At 39.7% G+C, this 18,856-nt stretch overlaps 2 protein-coding genes across 3 annotated transcripts in view; one reads left to right on the forward strand and one right to left on the reverse strand.

Annotated features, from left to right (window-relative positions):
* Nucleotides 1–11,116, forward strand: part of far1 (fatty acyl CoA reductase 1) — a 98,572-nt gene extending 87,456 nt beyond the window's left edge. For both annotated transcript variants that reach the window (XM_060839022.1, XM_060839023.1), the window contains exons 11-12: nt 3,888–4,015; nt 8,083–11,116. In XM_060839022.1, the coding sequence (XP_060695005.1) occupies nt 3,888–4,015; nt 8,083–8,245 (291 nt within the window). In that variant the 3' untranslated portion in view covers nt 8,246–11,116. The remainder of the gene's footprint in view (nt 1–3,887; nt 4,016–8,082) is intronic.
* LOC132824472 (endoplasmic reticulum-Golgi intermediate compartment protein 2-like) overlaps nt 2,350–18,856 on the reverse strand; it is a 62,282-nt gene continuing 45,775 nt past the window's right edge. Inside the window, exons 13-14 of the mRNA XM_060839025.1 lie at nt 15,061–15,133; nt 2,350–2,479 (exon numbers count right to left, since the gene is read on the reverse strand). Of these exons, the coding sequence (XP_060695008.1) occupies nt 15,084–15,133 (50 nt within the window). The 3' untranslated portion in view covers nt 2,350–2,479; nt 15,061–15,083. The remainder of the gene's footprint in view (nt 2,480–15,060; nt 15,134–18,856) is intronic.

Consider the following 18,856-nt stretch of genomic DNA (forward strand, 5'->3'; position numbering starts at 1 on the left):
TCCACTCCACCATTCAATTATGGCTGATGGGCATTTCAACTCCACTTACCCATATTCTCCCCATAGCCCTTAATTCCTTGTGACATCAAGAATTTATCAATCTCTGCCTTGAAGACATTTAGCGTCCCGGCCTCCACTGCACTCTGCGGCAATGAATTTCACAGGCCTACCACTCTCTGGTTGAAGAAATGTCTCTGCATTTCTGTTCTGAATTGACCCCCTCTAATTCTAAAGCTGTGTCCATGAGTCCTAGACTCCTCGCCTAAGGAACAATTTCCTAGCGTCCACCCTTTCCAAGCCATGTAAGTTTCTACTAGATCTCCCCTTAATCTTTTAAACTCCAATGAATACAATCCCAGGATCCTCAGCTGTTCCTCATATGTTAGACCTACCATTCCAGGGATCATCCGTGTGAATCTCCGCTGGACATGCTCCAGTGCCAGTTTGTCCTTCCTGAGGTGTGGGGACCAAAACTGGACACAGTACTCCAAATGGGGCCTAACCAGCGCTTTATAAAGTCTCAGTAGCACAACGGTGCTTTTATATTCCAACCCTCTTGAGCTAAATGACAAATTTATCATCTTTAACCCTGTATTCTGCATTCAAATTTGACCTTCCAAAATGAATCACTTGGCACTTTTCCAGGTTGAACTCCATCTGCCACTTCTCAGCCCAGTTCTGCATCTTGTCAATGTCCCGTTGCAACATACAACAGCCCTCCACACTAACTACCGCTCCCACCAATCTTTGTGTCATCAGCAAACTTATCAACCTACCCTTCGACTTCATCATCCAAGTCATTTATAAAAAACCATAAAGAGCAGAGGTCCCAGAACCGATCCAGGCTGAACACTTGCCATCTACCACTACCCTCTCTCTTCTATGGGCCAGCCAGTTCTGTATCCAGACAGCCACGTTACCCCATATCGTATGCCTCTTTACTTTCTGAATGAGCCTACCATGGGGAACTTTATCAAACGCCTTGCTAAAATATATGTACACCACATCACTGCTCTATCTTCATCAATGTGTTTTGTCACATCAAATAATTGAGTTAAGTTTATGAGGCATGACTTGCCCCTCAAAGCCATGCTGACTATCTCTGATCAAACTATGGTTGTCCAAGTAATCAAATCCTGTCTCTCAGAATCCTCTCCAATTCTTTACCCATCATAGACGTGAGACTGACTGGTTTGTAATTACGAGGGTTATCCCTCCTCCCTTTCTTGAACAAGGGAATAACATTTGCTAACCTCCAATCATGTGGTACTACTTCCAGTGGACAGTGAGTTTGCAGAGAACATTGCCAAAGGTGCAGCAATCTCTTCCCTCGTTTTCTTTAGTATCGTTGGATATATCCCATATGGCTCAGGTTATTTATATATTCTTATGTTTTCAAAATTTTCAGCAGATCCTCTTGTTTAACATCAAACGTTTGAGCATATCAGTCTGTTTCACGCTGTCGTCATAATCGACAAGGTCCCTCTCAGTCATGAATACTGAAGCAAAGTGTTCATTAAGGACCTCTCCTACCTCCTCCGACTCCAGGCACAAGTTTCCTCAACTATCCTTGATTGGCCCTGCCCTCACTCTGGCCACCCTCTTGTTCCTTAGGGTTTTCCTTAGACCTACCCACTAAAGCTTTTTCATGCCCCCTTCCAGCTCTCCTAACTCCATTCTTCAGTTCGTTCCTGACTACCTTGTAACCCTCTGGAGCCCTGTCTGATCTTTGCCTCCTCAACTGGGACACAGTCCTATCACGTCTAGCAATTGATAGTGGTGGATAATTAATCAGCTCATTGGAAGATGATGGTCCACAAAAATCTCCATCCTCAGTAATGGGGGACCTGAGCACCTCAGCACAAAACACGAGCCTGAGGCATTCACAACTATTTTTGACCAGAACTGCCAAGTGGATGATCCATCTTGGGCTCCTTCAGATGTCACCTCGCAGCATACATACCAGTATTTAGCCCGTTTGGTTCACTTGGTCATATCAGCACTCATTTTGTCATTTGTTGTTTTCTAGTCAACCTGCTTTTGTTTTGTGTACAACACGTCATGATCAATTATCAGTTCTCATTCGCACGTTAATAATATTTGAGATGCTGTTCATTGATCGCTGATATTAAAATAAAGCTGGTGATATCTGTGTCAATGGAAAATGGCGCTATGAAACTATTTCTGGTGACAGAGGGCTCCTGGGTTACTCTAAATATGCTGTATTTGTGTAATCCAGCATTTTTTTAGAATAAAAAACTTAGCTTTACTACTTCTGCACCACTTATCAGAATAGAATGGTGTTTGTGATTGGGGAGGTACAACCAGTCTTGGTGTCTCAAACAAATGTTTTTAAAGCAAGCCTTACATTTATTTTGTTTTTCATGAAGTCAGGACAACCTAATGTGTTTTACTGCCAATTAAGTACTTTTGGAAGCAGAAATGGGAAATGATGGAGGCACTCCAGGTCAAGCAGAATCTGTCAAAAGTAAAAAAAAATATAAGTTTAGCATTCGGGATAAATCTTTTTCCAATCTGATGAAAGTTCATTGTCCTGAAGCATCTTTTTTGTCTCTGCAGATGTTGTTTGCCTGGTGAATGTTTCTAGCATTTTCTGTTTTCAATTCAGATTTCGTGCTTTCACATTATTTTAAATATGTTATCACTATTTTATCTCAGTTTAACTCTTTTTGAACTCATGTACAGTAATATCTCTGCTATGTTAACATGTGCAGGTCAGGTAAATTGGCCGTGCTAAATTGCCCATAGTGGTAGGTGCATTAGTCAGTGATAAATACAGAGTGGGGGAATGGGTCTGGGTGGGTTACTCTTTGGAGGATCGGTGTGGACCTCTTGGGAATTGAATCGAATTTATCTAACATAATTTGGCCCAATTTGTCTGTGCTGCTGTTCAAGAAACACAAGTCTTTTCTCTTGTTCACATTCGTGTGTGTGTGTGTGTGTGTGTGTGTGTGTGTGTATAAAATTGTGCTTTGCAGAAAATAGATGCAGCATTGCAGTGCATTGCTGCAGGTATCCCATTTTGTACTGTCGTTCAGGCTTGCTCCCTACTTCTTACTTCTCATTTTCACCTTTGGAAATAGAGCCAATCTGAATACTGATTATGTAACGTTATAGCACAAGCTCTTTGAAAGACATGTTCAAATTTTTCCAATTTTCTCTTCCTCTTGCTGCATTGTCCTGCAAACTTCGCTTCAAGTATTTATCTAATTCCCTTTCAGAGGTATATTCTCTGAGTATGATGAATATGCTTTCACCTCTCCTTAAAGGCAAATGCTTTCAGATCATAACTGCATCCTGTGTTTCACTTTTTAAAAGAATCCATTTCCTTACTGGTTACTGATCCTTTTGCTAATAGAAATATTTTAAATGTGTAGTTTTGTTTTGTCAGGATTTGGAGTTGCTGGTGTTGACTGCTGTGTACAAAGTTAAAAATCACACAGCATCAGGTTATAGACCAATAGGTTTACTTGAAAGCACTAGTTTTCGGAGAGCTGCTCCTTCACCAGGTGGTTGTGGAGTACCACCTGATGAAGGATAAACACTCCGAAAGCTAGTGCTTCCAATTAAACCTGTTGGTCTATAACCTGATGTGTGATTTTGAAGCTTTTTTTTGTGAAGTCAACTTGTGTGAAACATCTGCTTAGATTGAAGAACAAATGTACGGTGATCTAAAATGCCCTGGCAGATTATTTTTAATAGTTGTTCCAGAGACTTCTGGTTTGGTAATTCATGTAATTACTTGTTAATTCACAAGATTTCTTGGCTTACCTGCCAGCTGTTCATATTGGCTGAGTTGCTTCAATGCATCTCTCATCTGTTTACACAATGTTTTACTAAGAATTGTGTTTTTATTTCTTTTTAAGGTATTCAACTTTGATGTAAGACAGCTCCACTGGGCAGAGTACATGGAGAACTACTGTATGGGAACCAAAAAATATGTGCTAAATGAAGAGCTGTCCGGACTGCCTGCTGCCAGGAAGCATCTGATTAAGTATGTTGGCTTTGTGAAGTGTAATGTATGCAACTAAAATTGTAGCTCCTGCATTGTGAGAAGTGTAATGCAAAGGGAAAGGATCTAATTCAGGGCCTTGTTTAAAAAAGAAATGAGAGCCTACACTTTGTTTAGTGTAAATAGCTGCATTAGTATGCTGGTCATTCTCTGATTTTCAGTTGCACGTGTGACCACAATTCAGTTGTACAGGACATAATGGTTTAATAACTTTGTATGTTCTATATCAGCCATAAAATACTATGCCATTTGGAAAACTTGTAAAAGATGTATCCTGGATAACTTGGATTAAACTATGGGAAGGCATCCCACAATCTTTTTTCTCACCATCAAAGTGCCACCTCTGGCTTCCCTCTTTCTTTCCCTGCAACTATTCCAGTCACACTGGTACATTAAGTTATGCTTTATTCCTGCTCCCATCCCACCTCAAAAAGATACACAGTTGTTGGCCTTCTTGTTGGCTTGTATGTTTTCAGGCCCATCCCCTCTCCCAGTTGTTCCACCTTTCGTACTCTGCATCTCTCAGGCTCTTGTCCGTTTCTGTTCTCAATTTCCCCTCTTTTAAATGCCGTTTATAGAATGGACAAAGTTAATGATCAGTTTGTAGGTTTACTTGTGTGACGGTATCTGGACCATGTAGGTGGAGAGTGCCCTACCACCATTCAATAGGGCCATAGTTGAACTTGTATCTTGTGCCTCCACTTTCACTACGGCTGCAGGACATTCTTCAGGGGAGGGTGAATGGCTCGAATTTCTGGTCCACGTTGGTACAAATATTTTGTGTTGGAAGAGGGATATAGAGTCATATAGCATGGAAACAGATCCTTTGGTCCAACCAGTCTATGCTGACCATATTCCCAAACCTACCCAAATGTCTCTTAAACATTGTAACTGTATCAGCATCTGGCAGTTCATTCCACACACGAACCACTCTGTTTCAAAAAAGTTAAAAATCACACAACACCAGGTTATAGTCCAACAGGTTTAATTGGAAGTCAACCACCTGATTAAGGAGCGGCTTTCCAAAAGCTAGTGTGCTTCCAATTAAACCTGTTGGACTATAACCTGGTGTTGTGTGATTTTTAACTTTGTACACCCCAGTCCAATACCAGCATCTCCAAATCATGTTTTAAAAAAAGTTGTCCCTTGTGTCCTTTTACAAATCTTTCTCCTCTCACCTTAAAAATATGCCCTCTACTTTTGAACGCCTCCATCCCAGGGAAAATACCCTTGTTATTCATCTTACCCATGCCCCTCATGATTTTATAAACCACAATAAGTCATTCTTCAACCTGCTACACTCCAGTGAAAAAGTCCCAGCCTTTCCAGTCTATTTTTATGTCTCAAACCTTCCATTCCTAGCACAGTCCTGGTAAATCTTTTCTGAACCTTCTCAGTTTAGTAATATCCTTCCTATAACAGGGTGATCACAACTCCAGGCGAGGCCTCATCAATGTTCTATACAACCTTAACATGACATCCCAACTCCTGTAAGTAAAAATCTGAGTAATGAAGGCAAGCGTGTTAAACATCTTAATCACCATCTACCTTTCAAGCAAATTTCAAAGAACTACATATCTGAACCCCTATGTCTCTCTGTTCTACAGCACTCTCAGGGCCCAACCATTAAGTGTACAAGTCCTGTCTGTGTTTGTGAGGTATTGCATTTGGTGATACAATTATGCAAACTAAACTCCACCTACCACTCCTCAGCCCATTGACCCAATTGATCAAGATCTCTTTGTAATTTTCACTGTCCATTATGCCAATAATTTTGGATATGGTTCTGTAATCAGAATTTAAGGAACTAGGTAGAAAATTAGCAAACAAGACCATAAATGTAATAACTGCCAGTTATGATTCTAGGGTTACAAGCAAGTGAATACAGAAATAGAACATAAAACCGAAAAAACTGCTGATGCTGTAAATCGGAAACAAAAACAGATTGCTGGAAAAGCTTAGCAGGTCTGGTAGCATCTGTGAAGAGAAATCAAAATTAATGTTACGGGTCCAGTGAGTCTTCCTCAGAATTGATGCTAGCCAGGAAAATGTTGGTTTATATGCAGAAGGTAAGGGAGGGGAGAGGGTAAGGGGTAAACAATAATAGGTAGGGATAGAGCCTGAAGAGAGAGAAAAACAGTTGGACAGATGAAAGAGTCGATAATGAGATGGCAGGGAGGGTGAATAGATGTTACTGAGGATCGTTCGTGGCTAACAATAGGTGGTGTGTAACGGCAGACTATGTGATAACAAGGCCTTGTGTATACTGTAGGGCATTAGGACGTGGGGGAGTTCAGACCCTAATATTGAACTCTATATTGAGTATGGAAGCTGCAGGGTTCCCAAGCGGAAAATTCGGTGCTATTCTTCCAGCTCACGCTGAGCTTCACAGGAGCATTGCAGAAAGCCTGAGACAAATGTGGGCCAGGAAACATGGAAAATAACAAACAACAAATATAACAAAATAATAAAAACGCAAATTGGAATGTGGAAATATAAAACTGTGGCGAGAACAGAGACCTCGCTCCAGCAAAGGCAAGACTAGATTTCAAATGTTCTTGGTACTGGGTGTACAGAAAACGTATTCAAGGATGGAAGGAAGGGAAGAAAAAAGGGTGGCGGGTTTGGTTAAGGAGTGTATTGTAGCCCTGAAGAAAGAGGATGATTTTGAGTGTTCAAAGACCAAAACAATTTGGCTAGATCTAAGGAACAAAGTACAGTTACATTGCTCTTTCCGGTCGATACACCTTCACCTAGTATGAAGGATGGAGAGCAACATATCTGCCCAGATATTGCAGAGAGATACCATGTTATAGTGGTTGTAATGAGGGACTTTAATAATCCAAATATGGCCTGGATGCTGGTAGTGTAAGGGGCAGTGAAGAGTAGCAGTTCTGAGATTGTGTTCAGGAGAATTTCCTGCAGCAGTGTGCAGTCCAACAAGAAATGAAATGCTGCAGGACTATCAGGAGAACATTTAGGAAACAGCGATCATTGTGTGGTTTAGGGTGATGGAGAATGACAGTGATCCATTCAGCATAAGAGAAATTAATTGTTAGAGATCTGATCTCAGCAGTCAAGAATAGAGCTTGGCAGGATAAACTCGAATTAAAATTTGTTGGAAAAAGCTTTAAAAGAGGAGAGATGGCTCGGGTACAGTCAAGGTATGTTCCCTCAAAAAGGAACCCTCAGACAAATGCAGAGCTCTTTAGATTACAAATGAGATAGAAATTAAGATGAAGAAAAAGTGCTTGTGACAGGTTACAGGTAGAAAACAGAATTGTGCGCCAAGAGGAATGCAGAAGAGTTGGAGGGGAAGTGAAAAAGCCTATTTAGAGAAGTGAAGAGGAGTTCTGAGAAAACTGGCAACAAAGATAAAGGAGATTCCCAAAGCTGTCTTTAGGCATATAAATAGTAAAAGGGATAAAATGAGGATCAAAGTTGAATAGGCACCATAAAGGGGATTTACACGTGTAAAAGAATCGAGAGTGAGAGGGCACAGATTTAGTGATTTGCAAAAGACGTAATAAGAAAATAAAAGATTTGGTCTGAAATGCACTGGAAGCATGGTGGAGGCAGATTCGGTTGAGGCATTCAAGAAGGTATTGGGCAATTATTTAAGTAGAAATTGTGCCAAAGTATGGGGAAAAGGTAAAGAATGGCACTAAGTCATGATGCTCATTGAAGAACTGGTGCAACCACAATGGGCAAAATGGCCTTTTGTGCTGTAACACTTCTGTGAAGTCATCTTTGTGACGCCATGTGTCCTTCACAATTGCATAGGCAATTAATTGAAGGCAGTGAGGGATAGTCAATATATATGCCTTTACAAACATTGCTCAAAGAGTGAATTTTAATGAAATCAATTTGTTCACTTTATCTCTGCTCATCGCTAAATTAGAAAATGGGGTCATATCATCCTTTCCAATGCGCTCTTGTTCATTTGAAATTTTGAGATAAATGTTGGCGTTAGTCTGGATTAATTCTAAGCCATGACAAAATATACATGTATAGTAAGCCTAAGAAACTCTATTTAATTTAAATTGTAGGTTGAGAAATATTCGCTATGCATTCAATACTATCCTGGTTGTCCTGATCTGGAGAATTTTCATCGCAAGATCGCAGATGGCACGGAACATCTGGTACTTTGTGGTCAGCCTGTGCTATAAGTTTTTGTCCTACTTTCGGGCATCTAGTACAATGAGATACTGACAGAACCACGTGCACTCAGTCACCTATGCATTATAGATAGCTGTACTGGACATTGATAAACCCTTGTGTTAATGTTTGTATGAAATGAAAAATCTGTATCTCGTTATATTTTGTCATGTATGTAATTTGTTAAAGCTACTTTATAATAATTTGGGTCGGCTATCTAGCACCATTTAAAAATACAGAAATGCACTGAAGTACAGTGAAAATAAATCAGTTTCAAGGTTTGAAATAAGCTTTACACTGAGGAAAGAATGATAAGGGGAATACAAGTTTATTTGTTTCCATTGAATAACTGTATTCAAATTTCTGTTAGTCATCTCTGTCTCTTCATGGAAAGTTTATGAAACATGTCCTGTTGCAAGTAGATTTTGTCTGTAAATGCTGATTTACTCAGTGCACGTTCAGTTTGGCTTTATCAACTTCCCTTTTGGTTAATGGGTTAGGCCATAAAAATTGGCATAAAATTCAATGGTGAAACAAACAAAAACCTCATGACCAGTCAAATTGAGGTTTGAATTTGCCTTTGTTTACTTATCAATTTGAGTGATAGCCATGTCACTGAACTTCCTCACTCCACCCATCGTTCAGTGATAATTGTACTGATTGCTGTTGCTGAACTGAGCACAAAGCAACAATGCTATAATTAATTGGTAAACAAGCTCCAGCCATGAAATTCTGCAATCCGCTTGGGAGGGGTGTAGTTAACAGAAGGTATCAGAGGTAACTTGAGTTCATACTTACTGCAGCAGTGCCCTGCAGGATAATCCTTTACCATTCTGAGAAATTGTGACAGTGTGTGTAAACTCTGGAATTTGTAACCGAATATCTGAGTGCAAGAAGCAAATTTGTTGGGAAAGGGTACGGATGGGTTTGGTTTCAATAGAAAATAAAATCCATCAGGGTGCAAAAGGGACAGTTGATTTGCAGTCATCCATTTTTTTACCTTCTACCTTCACCTTTTTCCAAACAATTATTGATTTAGGGAATTGGGTTTATTGGAACATTGAAGCTAACTGCTACCTGTAAACATTCCTGAAAGATAAATGGGATTGGTGAATTAACATAGTATGATCTCTGCAGTTATGTATAATTAGTTGGATTTTGATAACATTTAGGAAAATTAATGGTGTTTGCCTTGACTTGGGGAGCAGGGAAATCCCTCTTATTTGGGTTACGAGAATGTGCCTGACTTCCCTGCACTACAGGGGGGTTCTGCTGAAGACTTTTGAAGATGTGAGGGAGAATTTCATTTACTCTCTCCAATTTACTGCCATTTTCCTTTTGATTGTTCCAATTGGGATGGTGGCATTGTTGCTTTTGGTATAAAAGTGGAAATGAGTAAAGTGTAATGTTTTTGGAATTATGTTACAGGTTGCCTTTTTAAAACTTGAGCTGTGAATATTCTCTCTAACTTTTGCATCTTCATGACGATTGTAATCTTGCTGATAGAAATGATCCAAATAGTTAGTTTTATTTGTCGGTATTGTTCGGCCTCTGCCCGACTAAACTAAGACATAGACACATTTCAAGTTGTACTATGGTTATAACAATGCGCTTAATGTTGGTGTGATTACAGCTCTTAACCTACAATATTGACCATTTGACCTTACTAATTAATAGTCGTTGGTACTGGTGCTTGGTTGAGTGAAATATGGCATTGAGGTTCTCATGTTTATATTGAAAAATCAAGATGATCTGTTTCAAATTAATGGCAAGAGGTTAAATGAAGCCAAAACCCAAACTGCCAGTCTTTAATTCACAATACTGTACTCCCATTTATGCAGTCTCATCATTATTGTAGTTATTTTTAAAGAAATGCACCAAATTTGACGGCATAGATTATGCTTATTGATGGAAGTCCCCAGTAACTTGTTACAAAGTTACTTCTTCCTTTGCTTATGAAGCATGAGATGAATGCAATGAGTAGTTTGGCTGCTGAACTACATTGATAAACTGCAGCAAAAATGTTAATTGGTTACTCAGCATCCTCTGCCTTGAGTGAGGAAGGAATGGCTGGACGTCAAAACTGTGTAAAAAAAAAAATCTTTATGAAATGCTACAGTCTTCAGAATGTTGTTTGCCTTCTGCAGCAAAACGTCTGTCCTGTTTACCCACTCCACACCACTCCCTTCTTAGCACTACCACCTCCCAAACCTCCAAGGTAGGAGCCAGCGCCTAGTTAAATTTATCATGTGGACGTGTCTGTCACTTTCAGTGTTTGCAACTGAAATTCAAGCCTCACTTTATGTGGCCGTCAGAAAGAAAAACATAATAGACATTTTGTAAATAGCGAATGTCCTTTTTGCTTTAGTTATCTGGAAGCTGGTGACTTTGTGCTGCTATCTCTTTCTTAAAAGACACGTGATCTACAGGGGATTATTGCTGAAGACTCCTGGACTAGTCTGTAGACGACACTTAAAATAAATTTGCAGCAATGCATGGGGAAGGGAGCTGGTGTGCGAAAATGGCACAGGCTTTTGCTGTGCTCTTTAACAAAAAAGTTGTAAAAATAGTACTTCAATGTGCATTGTGTGGCTGGCTGCCTTAAATAATAATGACTTTTTTAGTGAATGTTTCTACAGAGGACAATAGATGACATTTGTAATCAAAATAGTTATTATTTATTGGTTATCAGCTGGTGTACCAGTAAGGTTAAATCTGTATTGGAATTAATTTTAGGAAAATGATTTTCTGTGCACTCAGATTAAAACTTTTTTCATTCTGAAAGCAATGTTAAAAATGCTACACTGCGATGGCAGCATTCATATTTTTTACACTGTTTGTATGAAAAATGGACAAGTGTCAGTGTCACAGTTTGCAGTACAACTACAGTGATTTATGGATGGAAAATTAAATGGGTGCCTTTGAGAACCAAAAGCAGTTGGAGTATGTACTTATTTATTTATTTAAAATTAGTGGTTCATTTTGCTGCTTCTCTCCATTCAACTCTGCCCAATAAACATTTAAAGCTGTGCTGCTTAAAAGATAATGGGCATAGAACATTACAGCGCAGTACAGACCCTTCGGCCCTCGATGTTGCGCCACTCTGTCATACTAATCTGAAGCCCATCCCACCTTCACTATTCCAGGTATGTCCAATGATGACTTAAATGCACTTAAACTTGGCGAATCTACTACCGTTGCAGGCAAAGCATTCCATACCCTTACTACTCTCTGAGTAAAGAAACTACCTCTGACATCTGTCTTATACCTATCTCCCCTCACTTTAAAGTTGTGTCCTCTCGTGTTTGCCGTCCCCATACTTGGAAAAAGGTTCTCCCTGTCCACCCTATCTAACCCTCTGATTATCTTGTATGTCTCTATTAAGTCACCTTTCAACCTTCTCTCTCATGAGAACAGCCTCAAGGCCCTCAGCCTTTCCTCGTAAGACATTCCTTCCATACCAGGCAACATCCCAGTAAATCTCCTCAGCACCCTTTCCAAAGCTTCCACATCAATAGACGTTAGACAATAGGTGCAGGAGTAGACCATTCTGCCTTTCGAGCCTGTACCATCATTCAATATGATGATGGCTGATCATCCTTAATCAGTATCCTGTTCCTGCCTTATCTCCATAACCCTTGATTCCACTATCCTTGAGAGCTCTATCCAACTCTTTCTTAAATGAATCCAGAGACTGGACCTCCACTGCCCTCTGGGGCAGAGCATTCCACACAGCCACCACTGTCTGGGTGAAGAAGTTTCTCCTCATCTCTGTCCTAAATGGTCTACCCCATATTTTTAAGCTGTGTCCTCTGGTTTGGCACTCACCCATCAGCGGAAACATGTTTCCTGCGTCCAGAGTGTTCAACCCTTTAATAATTTTATATGTCTCAATCAGATTCCCTCTCAGTCTTCTAAACTCAAGGGTATACAAGCCCAGTCGCTCCAGTCTTTCAGCGTAAGGTAGTCCCGCCATTCCAGGAATTGACCTCGTGAACCTACGCTGCACTCCCTCAATAGCCAGAATGTCTTTCCTCAAATTTGGAGACCAGAACTGCACACAGTACTCCAGGTGTGGTCTCACCAGGGCCCTGTACAGCTGCAGAAGAACCTCTTTGCTTCTATACTCAATCCCTCTTGTTATGAAGGCCAGCATGCTATTAGCCTTCTTCACTACCTGCTGTACCTGCAATCTTACCTTCATTGAATCGTGTACAAGAACACCCAGATCGCCTCGTACTGCCCCTTCACCTAAATTGATTTCATTGAGCTAGTAATCTGCCTTCCTGTTCTTGCCGCCAAAGTGGAAACCATACGTTTATCCACATTAAACTGCATCTGCCATGCATCTGACCACTCACCTAACCTGTCCAGGTCACCCTGTAACATCCTCCTCACATTTCACCCTGCCACCCAGCTTTGTATCATCAGCAAATTTGCTAATGTTATTACTAATACCATCTTCTATATCATTAATATATATTGTAAAAAGCTGCGGTCCCAGCACTAATCCCACTGGTCACTGCCTGCCATTCTGAAATGGAGCCGTTTATCACTACTCTTTGTTTCCTGTCAGCCAACCAATTTTCAATCCAAGTTATTACTTTGCCCCCAATACCATGCACCCTAATTTTGCTCACTCATCCTCCTTATAATGCGGTGACCAGAACTGTACACAATACTCCAAGTGTGGCCATACCAGAGCTTTGTACAGCTGCAGCATAACCTCCTGGTTCCGGAACTCAATCCCTCTATTAATAAAGGCCAAAACACTCCATGCCTTCTTAACAACCCTGTCAATCTGGGTGGCAACTTTCAGGCATATGCCAATGTGTATTCACGCTAGTGTAATTTTGTTGGAGCAAAACTTCATTCATGTCTGAAATAGACAAGTATTAAGTATACATTTAGAATGTCTAAAAAGTTTTTAACTCAAGGTTTCATTGGATTGACTGGATAATCATATTAGGTAAAAACAATGACTGCAGATACTGGAAACCAGAGTTTAGATTAGAGTGGTGCTGGAAAAGCACAGCAGTTGAGGCAGCATCCGAGGAGCAGCAAAATCGACGTTTGGGGCAAAAGCCCTTCATCAGGAATACAGGCAGAGAGCCTGAAGGGTGGAGATTCATATTAACTTTCAAGCTCTTTACATTCTCTTGTTTTACTTATAGTTTGTCATGATGACAGCAATTGGTTCTGTATCAACCAGGTCTAACCATACAATTTACTGTGGAACGCTGAGCACACTGGAAAAATGTAATGCCAAGTTAATCCTGTATAAGATATATTTTGGTTTTGTTCCATCCTATTTTCTGGAGCAATTTACTTAAGACGATTTTTATCCAACAGACCACACGTAGATTTTGAAATGGGAAACATTTGCAATGAAAGATGTAGATCCATTAACTGGGCTGCTCTATGATGGCAGTTAGTTTCAGGGGTCTGTGGAAGCCTTCAAGAAACTTGGGCTCTTCAAGTTTTAAAGGAATCTTAGGAGCAGCATAGGAGGAAATCATCCAGTCGGTCGTGTCTAATTTGGTTTTTTTGAAAGAGCTGTCTGATTTAACCTCACACCATGTCTTTTTCCCATAGCCTTGCAAATTAGTTGCCTTCAAGTACATACCCATTTATGATTTTTAAGATTTCAGTGGAATTTGCTTCCACTGCCCTTTCAGGTCAAATGTTGCAGATTTTGGCGATCCTCTTTCGATCTCTAGTTCTCTTTCATCCTTCAAGACGACAGCTCCTAACCTTTGACTCACTTTTCAGAAGGAACTGTTTCTTCCTATTTGCTCTATCAAAACTGCTCATTATTCGGACTACAGAGGAACCTCGATTTTCCGAATATCACTTATCCGAATTTCTGACTATCTGAACTAGGTTGCACGGTCTTGTAAAAATGTTACATCAAAAAGGTGAGTGAATACGGATTACCTGTACTGAAGAACATGTGAAAATGCTGGCAAAAACAAAGAAACACTAGCACCACAAGCACCAGCGACTGGATAGTATTTACGTAAGGGTTAGTTATACAGCCCTTTGCAAAAGTAAATGCTTTATTTCCATCATTTTATTGGGCTGTTCATGAAAAAAGATGGAGAAAGTAAACACACGTGCAAGGCAGTGCTTCTGTCTTTCGCGACACAGTTCAACGGAAACTGACAAGTGCTTGTGATTGTAGAAGCTGTTCGGGACCTTGTTTAATGCTGGGATTTCATGTATTTATGTGATGGTAAGGATTTAGTCCTTAGTTTAATCTGCAATTTGCAGAATGCAAAGATTAGTTTGTTTAATTAGCAGACTCATTCAAATTATAGATTTAAACAAACTCTCCAATAGAGCACAACATTACTTCAGTATGGTTTCCCTTGTTTAAGGTCAAATCTTTTATTTGAATGATCAATTATCCAAATGAAATACTACCCGCCCATCTCGTTCGGATAATCGAGGTTCCTCTGTACTACTATAGCTTTCTCTGTAACCACCTCTGCTCCAAGAACAATCCCCACCTCTCCAATTCATCTGCATCCCTAGTGTTTTCCTGTTATATTTTCTCTACCCTCTCCAAGGACTAGATAGCAGAGACATTCATTATTTGTTAAAGTGGAAAGGTTATTTGGAGTACTAAGTAAAATCACAAAAAGGCAAATTTAAAAATGCAGTGAAGTTTTCACAGTAATCTGGTACATACTCAAGGGGAGACTTAAACCCTGGGATTATTGGAGATTGCTGCAATAATGTGACTTTGGGGTCTCTGTAGAAGGATTAATTAAGGTTGTCCAAAGCCATTCATTATCCTAAACATGTTTATTCAGTGACTGCTACTTTGCTATAAACTGAAAAACATTGGATATTGTTTCCCTTACCTTTGATCTGTTCTGAGCGTGTATTAGCAGCGAAGAAGATTAATAATGAACCCACATAAATTATGTAGCAGTCCTAAGGAGAAAAATGTAGACATGTTCAGGACCAAGTAAGGATTGTTAAAATGCATTTGTGTCCCTTTCTTTGATCTTAACATTTTGATAAGAGGTTAAAAAGATATGTAAGTATTCAAACACCTAGAGTAGGAAAAGAAGGAAGGTAACTTTATAAAAGTGATTCAGCTTTAACAAGAGTATTATGTCCAATTCTGGCCGATATATTTTAGAAAGGATGTTAAAACTTTCGAAGGTGCAGAAAAGACGAGCAAAATGGTCCCAATGATGACAGACCTCAGTGAACTTGGATAAATTGGTGAAGCTGGCATTCCTGTTAGAAAAGGGTATTTGATGGAGGTGCTCAATGAGACGTCCAAGCAGTAAATGGAGAAACCATTCTCATAAGCAGATTCAAGACCTAGAGGACAATAATTAGGGCAGTTTGCGAAAGGATTAATGTCAACATAAGCTTTATTACCCAATGAATTATTGTGATTCAGAATGCTTTACCAGTGAGTGGAGAAAGATTCTTTTGTGGTTTTCAGAAGAGCCGTGGATAATTTTCCAGGGAGGGAGAATTTGCAGGACTACCAAGGGAAAGGAAGGAAATGGGACAAGCTGAGTGGTTCTTAGTCAATAGAGGATCAAATGGCTTATTTTAGAGTTTTGTAGCTATTATATGATTGAAGATATCTGCTTTCAGTTGCTACACTGTACATTTGAGTGCTAATCCAGAAATTTAAGCATATAATCTGCACTGACACTCTTGCACTATACTACTGAGAGTTGTTCCTGAAACGTTGCTTTATCTGGGTGATGTAAAATATACCATAGTTCTAAAGAAGAGGAGTAGGACTGACGGTTATGTAGCTAGTGGCACAAATATACAGGAGACAGCTTTTGAACAGTGAATTCTGTTCAGTAATAAGCACAATGTAAGTTCTACCTTTGTACAGACAAATCCCAAATCCAGAATGTCATCTAGATTCTCTTCCAAGTGCTTTGGCTTTGACAGATTGTTGTTCCTGGATCACAATCTTGGAACTCATTACCGAATAGTACTGTAGAAGAGTCTTCACTAAATGCATAAAAAGTTGCTCACCACCATCTCCTCAAGACCAACAAGTGATCTTAACAAATGTTGACCAGTTGCTCAACATATTCACAGTAGAATTTATAGATGAAAGAGTCTGGTGAAGAGTCACTGGACTCAAAACAGTAACTCTGCTTTCTTCTTACAAATGTTGCCAGACCTGCTGAGTTTCACCAGCAATTTCTGTTTTCGTTTTGGAATTTATCAATTCTGGGCACTGAGGGAATCGAGCGATGTAATATATAAATAGTGATGGAAAGGAATTGAGGTGAAAGATTGACAATGATTTTATTAAGTAATAGAGGAACCTTGAGGATTACGGCCTCCTGCACACATGCATTGGAAACAAAGGTAACTACAAAAAAAACTATCAACACACAATAAAAATAAATTATATGATGGTTTGAAAGAACTGGTCAGACTAAGATAATAATTCAAAGGAAATATTTCTTCTCTTTCTTATGTGATGATATTAAACTAATCACGAGATACTGAGAATTTCCAACTGCTGCAGCAAAGCTAATGGTATAACCTTGTGAGGAGGGATAAGCCAGCTCGTATCTTTATAAGCCTCCATCACAACAAACATTTTTTATTTCTTTATTGTGATAAACTAGATTAAAATGAATGAGGCAATTATATGGTTCTCTTGAATGAAAAATATCATGTTTTTTCTTTTGTTTAGTGTAAAAACAATAAAGATGCACCAGTAACACACACAAGTTTAAAAGGGGAGAAGGTGTCTCGAATGGATAGAATAAATATTACAGCTCAAAGATTCTGAGTCCTTGAGATGTTAGATTTTTAATTTAAGATCACTGTTCCTTTTAATTGTTGCCTTGTGTCCTCAGCAATGATGAAATTTGTAGATATCTTTGAGTTCTTGATGAATGGCAGTTTTCCACTTTTTTTCAGCTTGTGCTATTCTCTGAGATGAGGAGAAGCCACCAGGGGGAGAGAGGCAACCTACCTGGTTATGATGGTATGAATCTATCATACTATCTCTCTGCTACTGAAAAAGCGACTGATGAAATATAGTTCATTTATATGTTCTCAAGTCTTGCTCCACTGTCTTTCAAATTTGCACAGTTGCAAGCAACCTCTGATGTCTAATGTGTGCCCTTATATCATTGTGAATTAAAACTGGAGAGCTGAATAACTCTATGCTGACTCAATTGACTAGTTTCAATGTCTAGACAAAATGGTAATTTCAGTGCAGATAATTTTGATTTATTCCACATCATGTCCTGGATGTGCTTCAGTTGTGGTTAGATAATCATGTCATCCATTTTAGTTCAATATGTATCTTTTTATTTTAATCCATTAAAGGTCTTGGGTATAACCGTCATAATGGAAGTTGAAAACTGGTTGTCCATATTTACCATTTTTGCAACATTTCTGTATTGGGAACACTTGTTCTCTGGGTTGCCATCTTCTCCAAATTTTGATGCTTCATTGCCCATTTCTATAATCCAGTTCAAAAACATCAGCTTGATTTCCAGGTGGTTGGTGGGTATGCCACCTGTAGGATATCTGAAGTTGTCTCTTGCACTCACTCTCCCTTAACTTAAAAAACCCAATTGGACATATCAAGATTTGTAACTTGGTCCTATTTCTTTGATCTTCCAGTGGTTAATTCTGTACTGAACTCAGTTGTTTGTCCCTTGTGTCTGCTATGGTATATTTACCCTTCCCTTTTCCTTTTGATTTGGGTATAGCTTTCTCCCCCACCTGTTTCACTGTCTTTCTCTTTTCACTACTGCTATCTGGTGGCTTTTCAGTTTCTGCTCTATTCTCCTGTGGCTTATTCACTAAGTGTGGCTCTACTTGCATGTTCTCCTGGTCTGTTCAATTATAACAATTAAAAGACATTTGAATAGATACATGAATAGGAAATGTTTGGAGGGATATGGGCCAGGAGCAGACAGGTAGGATTAATTTAGGTTGGAATTAAGTTCAGCATGGACTGGATGGACCGAGAGGTCTGTTTCTGTACTGAATGATTCTATGACTATGACTAATTCCTTTGATCTTCCAGTGATTTTTACCATGAAGGTATCTGTTAACCCGATCTTAAACTTTGTCCTGTCATCGTCCCAGGCTCTTTCTTGCCTTCCTCTATGGCTTTTTGGCCAAACTCCTTCAGGTTCTGTTCTGATCATTTTAAATACCATTGATCAATGGGTGGCATGGTGGCACAGTGGTTAGCACTCCTGCCTCAGAATGCCAGGGTCCCAGGTTCGTTTCCAGCCTTGGGGTGACTGTCTGTGTGGAGTTTGCACATTCTCCTGGTCTGTGTGGGTTTACTCCGGGTGCTCTGGTTTCTACCCACAGTCACAAAGATGTGCTGGTCAGGTGAATTGGCCATGTTAAATTGCCCATAGTGTTAGGTGCATTTGTCAGAGGGAAATGGGTCTGGGTGGGTTACTCTGCAGAGGGTCAGTGTGGATTGGTTGGGCCGAAGGGCCTGTTTCCACACTGTAGGAAATCTAATCTAATCACCCTTAGCCCTGATTAATTCAAACTAGCCATTCCTGGGCCAGCCTAAATGTTGTGAGCTTCAATACTCACAGGAGGGTTTCCAAAACTTTCTCAGCTCCTCATCCCTTTACTGCTTCCTATTGGCTTGATTTAAATGCCCTTTGAATT

Source organism: Hemiscyllium ocellatum, chromosome 18, assembly GCF_020745735.1.
Source record: "Hemiscyllium ocellatum isolate sHemOce1 chromosome 18, sHemOce1.pat.X.cur, whole genome shotgun sequence".
Taxonomy (NCBI): Eukaryota; Metazoa; Chordata; class Chondrichthyes; order Orectolobiformes; family Hemiscylliidae; genus Hemiscyllium; species Hemiscyllium ocellatum.